Source organism: Rhinopithecus bieti, unplaced genomic scaffold (assembly GCF_001698545.2).
Source record: "Rhinopithecus bieti isolate Rb0 unplaced genomic scaffold, ASM169854v2 scaffold_5846, whole genome shotgun sequence".
Classification (NCBI taxonomy): domain Eukaryota; kingdom Metazoa; phylum Chordata; class Mammalia; order Primates; family Cercopithecidae; genus Rhinopithecus; species Rhinopithecus bieti.
In genome coordinates, this window is record NW_016805019.1 from 450,657 (window position 1) to 461,835 (window position 11,179).

The window sequence follows — 11,179 nt, forward strand, 5'->3', positions numbered from 1 at the left end:
ACTTAGTGAAGTGTTTCTCCCACTGACCCCTTACTTTTCTGCTCTCATCCCACCATCCCCCCTATTTTAAATGTAATTTTATTTTATTAATAATTTAAAAGTTTTAAATTTCTATTAATAATTAAGAAAACTCTTTTATTATTTTGGTGTGTTTCTCCTGTATTTCTTTTGTACAAGTAGATAAATATCAATATGTATTAAAATTGCCCACTTTTTCCTCCCTTAATATATTGCGGAAATCACAGTACATCAAAATCTTCCTAATTTTATTTGTATAGTAGTTTCATGTATGGCTATACCACAGATTTTTTTAACCAGTCTCTTATGGATGGATGTTTAGGTTGTTACCACTATTTGATGTACAAATAATCCAGTAATGAATAACTGAAAAAATGTTTGCACTCAGATTGTTCATTAAAAAATTGACTTTGTGGTAATTCCTTCTTTAAGGTAGAGTTCTAAAGGTAGAATTTCTGCAGCAAAGGGCAAGTGCTATGTGGATTTGTTAGATGTTGCTAAATTTCTTCCATTAGGGTTGCACCATTTACTCACTCACTAGGATATATGAGAGTACCTGTTTTCCCACAGACTTGCTAACAGAATATCTTAGCAATCATTTGAATTTTTGTTAATCTGGTGGATAAGAAATAGTTTCTCAATATAATCTTACTTTGCATTTTTCTTATTTTGAGTGAAATTGAGCATCTTGTCATAAACTCAATTACTTCAATAAGGTCATATATTAGATGCCATGTTGGGAGAGAATAAAAACTCAGTTACTCAAACCCTCTGCAATCAAGTGAATTCTTTGGTGAGATACTTCCAAGGCAACCAAATTTTCTTTCAAATTCCAAAGATAGTATGTATGTAGTCACAGGAAGTTATGGGAAATGCATTGTCATTTATTTAGAACCTACTATGTGCCAAAACTTTTGCAGTGTATTGTGAATGTAAAATAGAATAAGGCATGATGTCTTCCATCAGGGAAGTCAAAAATTACTGGAAGGTAAAGATAATTGATTATAGGACTGTAGGCAAATTATAATTGGATTATGCCTGAGTACTATGAGAACACAGAGGAGAAACATTAGAAATCAGGCTAGAGGGTTGGGGATGTCTTCTTTAAAAAAATGTTGTATGAGTTCAAATTTGCAGGAGGGCATTCCAGATTGAGGTGATAACACTTTAAGACACAGAGTGAGATAGTACAAAGTTTTGTTCAAGGTACTGTGAATTATTCCATGTGGGTGGATTGAAAAGTGCATATAAGAAGTTACTGAACAAAAGGATGAGAAAAGTGGACAGAAGCCAGATTTGATTTATTTTTTTCAAGTGAAGAAATTTTCTGTCTATCCTGAATGCTAGAAATAGTATTTAGGAATTAAAATCTGAGCATTTTGCATTTAGTATTTAGGAATTAAATAAATAGTATTTAGGAATTAAAATCTTTGCTACTGGGTGTCACTGATTGTTATGGGAAACTATCAAAGGATTAAACAAAAAATAATATAATATTCATTTCTCCAACTTAGTATCTATTTTCTTACATTTTAAGATAATATCCATTCCAAAAACTTGAAAGTTTTCATACTCCTATTTTTCTTAACTATGGAGGTCAAAACGACTTAATCATGCTTTCTTGTGGTTTTCTTAATTTCACAGTGACAAGTAATGACAGTAAGTTCTCACTTAATGTTAACGGTAGGTTCTTGGAAACTGAAACTGTAAACAAAGTGACATATAACAAAACCAATTTTACCAATGCTTAAATAATCTAAACAAAAGTTAATTTCCTATGACATATTTCTGTCCCCCAAAACATCACCCAGCTTCTAAACAGGAACCAAAGCATTTTAATATTAAACATTGAAATAAATGTGAGCTCTGCATATATTTAGGAAAGGTTAGTAAAAACAAGTAAGATAATCATTTACCCAATTATTCCAGTTTAGGATTGCTTGGGGGCCAGGGCTTATCCTGGCAGTTCAGGGCACAAGGCAAGAACCGACCCTGGACAATATGCTATTCCATCACAGTTTATACAGGACAGTTAACGTGATATGCACATCTTTGGGGTGAAGGAAGAAACCCGAGTATCAGGAGAAAACCCACATAGACACGGGGTGAATGTGCAGACTCCACACAGCTTGGCCCTGGATGGGAATTGATTTTTTTCCTTATCAATATTATAACAAAATGATATTAAAGGAAACAACATTATTCAAGGACCTGCTGTATATAACACCACGGTTAGTAATGAAGAATATTAATAATAGAAAAATAGGGCTGATATGGAGGATAGCAAAGAAATGAAATAAAATGTTTTGGCTTCATAAATTTAAAAGTCTTACCATTTTATAATTAACATCAATACGATGTATTGGTTTAAGATAAAAGAACATAATTCTTTATTCATAGTTCTTTAAAAGTACATTACACATTTTTCCTTAACTGCAAGTGTTTATTACAGCTTTTCTCAAAAGCACTAGTTTTTTGCTTTTTAACCCTACATGGAGATGGTTTGCTTTTTCTTAGACAATAGCCTGACATGTTTAACCACTCAGATTTTCTCAGTACCAGGTCACTGAGTCATATTAAGAAGGAATGTGCATCATATCAAGACCAATTTAGCCAGGAGTGCAGAAACAGTGTGTTGTAGTGGGTGAAGCGGTGAACTAAGAGTCAGGAAGAATAGAGTTCTGGTCAGAATACTATAGAAGCGACCTCGAGCGAACTAAATAATCTTTTTGGAACTCTAGTTCACCAAAAATTAGGAGATTGATAGATAACCTTCATGATCTTTTCCAGTTTATTAATCCTTTGTTCTGTGTCAGGTAAATTTCATCATCACTTGTGAAAACCTGCTAAAGATTTAGGGCCTCTTAAACTTTTTCTGAAGTCTAAATTTCATTTACTTGCAAGCAGAGACTCTGCCAAATGCAGTTTTATTAAAACTCGGCTTGTTATTCACATTTGGATATACCTTAAAGCAAGTCATACCCCTGAAATATAACTCTTCATGCATTTAGTCAATCATTAAAATACATTTAGCAACCTCTTATTAGATTCAAACATTGATCTAGACACAATGGAAAGCACAAAGATGAAACACACACAGATTACCTGTGTAATAAGAATGCCCCATTATACAGTAGAAAGGATGCACACACAAATAATCACACTGTGGGGCAGGTGACAGGCAACATATGAGACTTACAGATACAGAACAATTGGAACTGAGTAAATAGAAATTCTATTCCTGTATGCCAACAACACAAAATAATTCAATTTTATGTACATCACTATTAGATGATGATTATTATTTTTAATGTAGCATTTATTGTGTAACTCTGTGTGTGTTGTGTCTCTGTGTGTGTTCATGTGTGTGAAGTTTCTGGTTATAACACTAATAGGTGTTCACTATAGATATTTTATAAAAATTAGAGGAAGATAATGGAAATAATCTTCAATCATGTGATCTAGGATAACTACTGCCAACATTCTGCTGAGTTCTTTCTAGTTTGTTTCCATACTCATATCTTATTTTCTTGTAATTTACTTTTCCCATTGAGAAGACCACAAATATTTCCCATGTCATTAAAATTATTATTATTATTATTTTAGATGGAGTCTCACTCTGTCACCCAGGCTGGAGTGCAGTGGTGCGATTTTGGCTCACTGCAACCTCTGTCTCCCAGATTCAAGCAATTCTCGTCCCTCAGCCTCCCAAGTAGCTGGGATTACAGGCATTCACCACCATGCCCGGCCAATTCTTGTATTTTTAGTAGAGACAGGGTATCACCATGTTGGCCAGGCTGGTCAGGAACTCCTGACCTCAGGGGATCCACCCACCTTGGCCTCCCAAAGTGCGGGGATTACAGGAGTGAGCCACCACACCCGGCCAAAATTATTATACAACATGTTTTTAAATGCCTGAATGTATCTTATTGTATAGCATATTTTATTGCATAATGTATTTTATTACATAAGGGTGAACATAGTTTATTTTGCTACTGGCCACTCCCCCCTCCCTTTTGGACATTTAAGTTCATTCATTCATTTATAAAATATTTTTTAAGCACCTCATAATGCCAGAACTCTTCCTAGTGTTGAGGTTTAGAGTAAACAAAACACAAGATGTAAATGCCCTATTGGAGCTTGCATTCCAAGTGAGTATGGAGCAATACCTATATTAAAATGATAAAATTAACTAGTCCCATCTAAGACTGCTACTTATTCTACTTAGACTTTACAAGCTTCAAAATGAATCTTTTGAGCCTCTCCAAAGAGGTTCAGTTTACTCCCAATCTGTGGGATTAGCTGGAAACCATAATGACTGTTCTCACAGGATTCAGGTCAAGCTAGATAGCTGCATAGCACCTCCCCTTCCAAGTCTTTGCTGGGAGGATGGTTCTTAGGCAGCCGTTGCTCAGTTATAGTTTACAAGTGGGGGGCATGTGGGGATATAAACCAAGAACGGACATTTCACAGAAGACCAGGACTGATATGGGCTGACTCAGAAAGGTGAGCTGAAGCAAGTGGATTCCTTTGCATGGAAATTCGACCTGAGAATCTGGAGGATGAGGCAGTCAGCAGTTAGATTTGGGGCTGAATTCTGATATGGAGAATATGTGATGCATTCACATTGGGCCATTTGTAAGAGTAATTAATGGTCTTGCAGAAATCATAAACAAGCAGCACTTTTTTTGAAGGAATGTATAATGTAATCAGGTGTACAGAAAAGAGAAAGATGTGTGAAAAGCATCTTTGGGTTCATAATAAAGCACTAAGGCAAGATTAACATTAGCATTTCTCATTTTTTTCTTTACCATCTTTAATTTCTATTGTAAGTAAAGTGACCTCATCAGAAAAATATTTACAGTAGACCCCGTATCAAGGGTTTTGGTTACCCATTGTCAACCATGGTCCAGAAAATTAAATGAAAATTTCAATAATAAAAAACTCATAAGTTTTAAAGCAATTCTCATTTTTATGGACCTTACAGCTACCTTGGACTCAGAACACCCTCTAGGTCCTATGATTCCTGAATGTGTAGCTTTCTGGAGTCCCACATTACTTGAAGTAACATTACTTCCTGGAGTCCCATTACCTGAGGTAATTTGAATGAGCCTCTAGTCCTTAAACTATAAGAACTCAACACAAATGAGTCTCTATACAGGAAGACAAATGCATGTGTAAAGAACAGTACACAACAATACATAATTCAGCCCCACTGAATTCAGGAAACAGATTTTCCTTATGCTTTTGACTTGAGAATTTTCTTACTAGGACTCAGATTTCCTTTTTTGAATAGATTCATTTTTCTTTTTAAATCAGGTCGTTAGAAAAGTTAATTTCTCTTCCTTAACAAATATATGCTAAATAAAAAACTAGGTACAAGGTATTATGTTTAGACACTGGAATAGTTTTGGAAATGAAAGGCACATTCTCTAGGACCACAAGCGTACAGCCTAATACAACCCACAATTACAATGTAGGATAATAAGTACTTTGCAAGAGTCTGCAGAGGGTGCTATAGAAACACAAGGAGGGGCCTCTAAATCAGAGTAGAAAAGGTTTCCTGAGGATGGTGACCCCTACACTGAGTTTCTAGGATGAACAGCAGTAAACACTATTTCAAAATCCAGTTTAAGGTAGAGTTCCCTGGTCACTCAGCAAAACATTAATTCTTACTGTTTTTTAAAGTTCTATTGCAGACTTGGAGTCAGTTTCCATTCTGATCCCTTGATTCTAGGTCTACAATTTCTACAACAGTTTTTGGTAATCTTTGATTACCAAAATCACTTCTCTGTTTTCTTCCTCGGCAATATTTCTCTATTTGCCTGATCCTAAGATTCACCTAAAGCACATGGTGAGTATGCAAAGCCCCAGCTCAACCCTGGAGATTCTGATGCATTAAGTCTGGATTTTTAAAATTCAAGTATCTCAGGCAGTACTCACTATTAGGCATGTTCAGGAATTACTTTTCTAGTGTCTAAAGTTATTATCATTTATTTATTTTTCAGTAAAGCGTTTCCTGTTATTAGAATGTGTTCCAGAACTAGTGAATAAAAAAAGAAACATAAAACTTCCCATTAGGACAAAATGTTATTTCCTTTCAGATGAATTTTATAGATAAGCGCATACACATATATAAATTACAGTGATTTTTTTTTTTCAATTTCAGTGTGGGTTAATTTCTTTTTATAAAGGCTTTCTTCTTGAGTGAATTCTGTGTTTTTGTTTTAGTTGTAATCAATCTATGTGTTAATCCTAGTTTAAGATATTCACTCTATTCACATCCATGTTTATAATAAGAGAAACACAATTTAGATTTAACTTTTAGGGATTCAGGTAGGAGGGTAAGTAGGGTATGGTAGAAGTATGCTATATCAAATTGGGAAACAGAGACAAAAAGCATTTAATAAAATGTGTGCGTAAAGGGGTTAGCTAATGGTTCTGTGGGATGGTTAATGGTTTGATGCAGGAGGCATAATATTGTTACACAGTCAGGGATTTGCTTCACCTGAATTCCAAACAAATGTAATACTGGAGTGCATTTTTTTTTTTTTTTTTTGAGACGGAGTTTCGCTCTGTCGCCCAGGCTGGAGTGCAGTGGCACGATCTCGGCTCACTGCAACCTCTGCCTCCCGGGTTCAAGCGATTCTCCTACCTCAGCCTCCTGAGTAGCTGGGACTACAGGCACCTGCCACTATGCCCGGCTAATTTTTTGTATTTTTAGTAGAGATGGAGTTTCACCTTGTCAGCCAGGATGGTCTCGATCTCCTGACTTCATGATCCACCCACCTCAGCCTCCCAAAGTGCTGGGATTACAGCCGTGAGCCACCGTGCCCGGCCCATGGGCATGAATCGTGTGGCAATCCACAGCTGCTTTTTTGGATTAATAGGTAAGCACTGACTTTATTATCAAGTGTGTTGAAGGGAGGCAAAGTGTTCTACATCTATAGTTGTTAATTACTCAATACCTGGAGTCTATTTATTCAACAAGTGCATAAGCAAAGACTCATAACATCTTGTGATTAGAAATAAGAACACTGAAGCAAAAAGGTGACATTTTTGTTTAGTGCATTTGAGATGATAATATGGCTCCCACAAGAAGTACAAACCTGTCTAAGCCAGAACTTTTTCAATCAGCATATTAATTAACTGTTACTGCATCTTCCTAAGATAGGTGGAACTGGAAACTTGTTAAAATGAACACTATAGTCTTACTAGTTCCTTTTGTCTAAGTATATATGTCATATATTATATAGAGTTTAATTTGTTGAGAGCAGATACAGTCATTGCCAGTTAATCCTTTTTGTTATCTTCATAAGTTTTAGTTCTTAGTACCCTTCTACATATTATTTTATATAAGTATCTAAAGTAAATAGACTCTCACAATTTTTGAAAATATATATGAGTACTCTGTATAATTATAAATTGATCAAGAATGTTTGTATCTGGGTATATTACATGTTTGTGTAGAAATCTCATGCCTGTGTGTTGCTAGCAGTGACTCTGGGGTACTTCCAGTGGCTCTCTCCCACGGCACATCATGAGGTAACTCTCATTACCATCGTAAATCAACAAACACTTTGAGGTCTGTTTCTGACCAATGGGCTCCAAAACCTGATTCAGCACACTTGTAGAGAGAGTCAGTTTTTTTTCTGGGACAGAATCAAATTAGCAAAAGCTCATGAAACCAATAAATAAAAACAGGATACCATCTATTAGTTTAAAATGGGTAACTGTAAATTAGAGAGGAACTGAAATACTCTACAATTACTATGTATACAATTAGAAGGCTCTTTCCAGGTAGTCTGGTTACATGGGAAGAATTGATCAATTAAAATAAAACTTATAAAATTATATTGTGAATTATTGTCCTGGAGAGTACAAGTTCCTATGATTGACATATTCTTTTCCTATAGTAGGATCTACATGGGAAAGTAAACCATAATGAGGAAGTCATCAGTTGGGTTTAGAATAGAAAAGCAGAATTAGAAAAATTGAAATCGTAATGGTTCCAGGTTCAGGTAGCCTGCTAGGTCCACCTCCCCCAGCTGGATCTGAACCTCAAAGTCTATTAATCAAAAGCCCTGCATCTAACCTATGTGAGAGGGGTCCAGGCCTGTGACATTGGAAAGGCTCATTCAGAGATGACCAAAGTTTTCTCTCCCCTAGACAGTGCTAACATTCGTCTTTGTAATTCTCTATTTTGTTAAATTCACTTGATTGATACTTCTTTCTTTCACAGTGACAAATATTTTGGTAACGTTAGAACATTTCAGGCCGGAGAGTTATTCTGTCTAAGAATTTTTTACCTTTGCTGTGATCTTTCCAGTTTAACTCTGAGGGGTACCTTATTGTAACCCTTTCTCACCCCATTACTGGTAACTTATTATAGCACCTTGATATTATGTTGACATATGGTAAAAATTTTAAACCCTCATTAACTAAAGCCCTGTTTATATTTTCATTTTCAGCTCAAATGTATATGAATGTATTTAAGTGCCATGTTTCCAATACACATCTACCTTTTTGTAGTAAATGATAACCTCACTTGGCATTCTCAGAAAATGGCACTTCTAATTGAGGCCTGGGGTATTAAACTTACAATGACTATCTTTCAAATCCACTATAATTAAAATTCATGACTTTCCTGCAGCTAATGTATACTTTGATTCCATCAAGGTTTTCTCATTTTCATCCTGGCCTAATAAAAAATGTCATTTGCTAAATTACTAGCATGTCTTACTTCATCTGGATCTTCCTTAGTTTCAATACAAACTGTATCCAAGCACTTAATTTCAGGATGGAGAATTCATGGGAAACATGCCACTACTCCTTACTCTGTTCTCCAAGACAGATATCACTAACTAATGATAGCAGTTCTCCCTCTGGCTAGACGTGGGCTGAATCCAGATGTGGGCTTCTTAACCTCTTGTCTCCAGGTGAGTAGAATTGCTTCCAATGTTAGAGTTGGTGTGCCAGATAATGTTAGCTTTGGATTCCTTGTTTATCTTGTGGTATCTGACAAGGTTTGCCATTTATTTTGAGTCTAGGGACTTTTTTCTGAAAATAATTGTCTACTGAAAGTTTTCTGAATCAGGAAAGAACAAGTTTTGTGCGGCTTCCCACCCCGCCACCTTTATTCCTATGAGTCTCCTCCTCAAGATATAAAATTGCCAAATATCATTGATAAAGGCCTGAAAAGTAGGGAGGTTTGTTAAAGAATTTGCTTAGTTAGTCCAGTTAATGTCCAAGATTAACATAAACTTTACTGTAAGGTTTTTAAAAACAAAGACAATAATTTGGTTTTAAATGAATAAAAGTATAATATTTCTTATCACAAAATGGATGAAATTCTTAGTATAAATTCATTGTACATGAATGATTTAACTTTGAATTTCTTCCATGCTAAATGAAACTCATTTGATTTAGAAATCGGAGATAAAATCCTACTGTGAACTTTTAAGAAGTTCATGATTATTTGTTAATACTCCTGTTGCTCTATGATGAAAGTAAACGTGAAACATCAGAATTTTACAGATGATAGATTAAAGTGCTTAAAATTATTGGTGAAAATGTTAGCATTTTAAGAGTGTTTTAACTGCTTCTTCAGTTCATAACCAGGCATTGGTTTAACTCTCTTTCACTGTGTATTACTGTACTGGTTGAAATGAGAAAAAAGAGAAGAAAGCTGTATAAGGAGACTCAAAATACTTCCATTTGTGAAAATAGGTAAGTTAGAGGAGTTGTTATATTTCTGATGTTCAAACCAGAGTTCTTTGTATTTTTGGGATCTGAAGGTTGATAAACTTCCAAAAGTCCAAATATCACACTCCTCTAAACTATCCCCATTTTTGAATACACAAGCAGGGTTTGTCCAAAGATGAGTTACTCTTTCTTCTATCTCATTTTCTAGGAGTTAAAACATAGGTATAGTAGATGAATACAAGCAGAATTAAACACAATAAATCTCCTTGAATACAAGTAGATGGTGAACACTATCTGCAATTTTATTTGCAGGGACTATAAAACTAAGATCAAGAGAAGGGGTTTTGCAAATTTTATTCAATTTATCCCAATTGTATCCAAATTTTTTTACTGATAATTTTTTTTACATTTGGAAATAATCATTTTTTTTTTCATCTTGAGTATTGCCAATGCCAGGGGCAAACCCATACATCTTCTGATAAATAAACTTAGCTTTACTTTTTATGATAGTGATTTTCAAAAGGGAAATAAAATCTCTTCTTTTCCTTATACAGCTTACTTCCATTTGTTCTTTCTCTACACAAGTTTCTAATACTTGCCTCAAGCAGAAATATATGCAAATGGTTCATTGTGGAGCTGACACACAAGTATGAAGAAGTAAAAGAGTAGCCCGTTAAATAGGCCTGCTCTGCTTCAGCCTATGACCTAGCAAGACAAGATCTAACATGAAGTAGGAAATATGACTCTATTTGCTTACCTAATTCCTCTACCCTTTTGCATCTACATTAACTTCAAATAGTAAAATAAAAAAGAATAATAGAGGTAACTGTTGCCTAAATGGAAAAAAAAATAAAAAATAAAAACAACAACAACAACAACAACAAAACTGGTTCCCAGTGGAAATAGGAGAGTTTTACAGGTGAAAAATTTTATTCTCCATAAAAGCTTCTGATCACTTTCCAATGCAGAGGAGGATCCTCTGGAGCACTTCCCTGGTTCTGCCGTGAGTTCCTCATGTTACTGCTACTTGTAGAATTGGTTTGTCCCCATTTCTAGATGTGGTTCCATTTCGTTTTTACTACTGTTTCAGAGCTAGAACTTCATATTGGCTTGGCTGATGACGGCCCAATCCCTAGCCTCTTTGCCAGGGTAATTTTGCCCGCCCTATTATTTTCACTATTTATTTGGAGAATAAAGTACTTACAGGGTTGAGGACGACAGTGAAGAAAAGTTCTCCTCCTTGGATACTCTTATCCAGCTCTTTAGGACCCCCTGGATATTCTTTGTAGAAAATGGTGTGAGTGAAAAGCCCACAGGTTTGTCTTGGGAGAACCTGAAGGAAAAATGAAAAAAGTAAGGAAAAGCTTTTTTTTCAATCAATTTGTTGAAACTTAGCTTTTTGCTCATGGAAGATGATGCACAAGCTAGTGAATTATTCAGGTCTAACTAGTGCCTG

At 35.3% G+C, this 11,179-nt stretch overlaps 1 protein-coding gene across 3 annotated transcripts in view; it reads right to left on the reverse strand.

The window, feature by feature from the left end:
* The window catches only part of LOC108528882 (bifunctional heparan sulfate N-deacetylase/N-sulfotransferase 3), a 220,154-nt gene that overhangs the window by 97,610 nt on the left and 111,365 nt on the right, over window positions 1-11,179 (reverse strand). For all 3 annotated transcript variants that reach the window (XM_017870891.1, XM_017870890.1, XM_017870889.1), the window contains exon 6: window positions 10,928-11,056. In XM_017870891.1, the coding sequence (XP_017726380.1) occupies window positions 10,928-11,056 (129 nt within the window). The remainder of the gene's footprint in view (window positions 1-10,927; window positions 11,057-11,179) is intronic.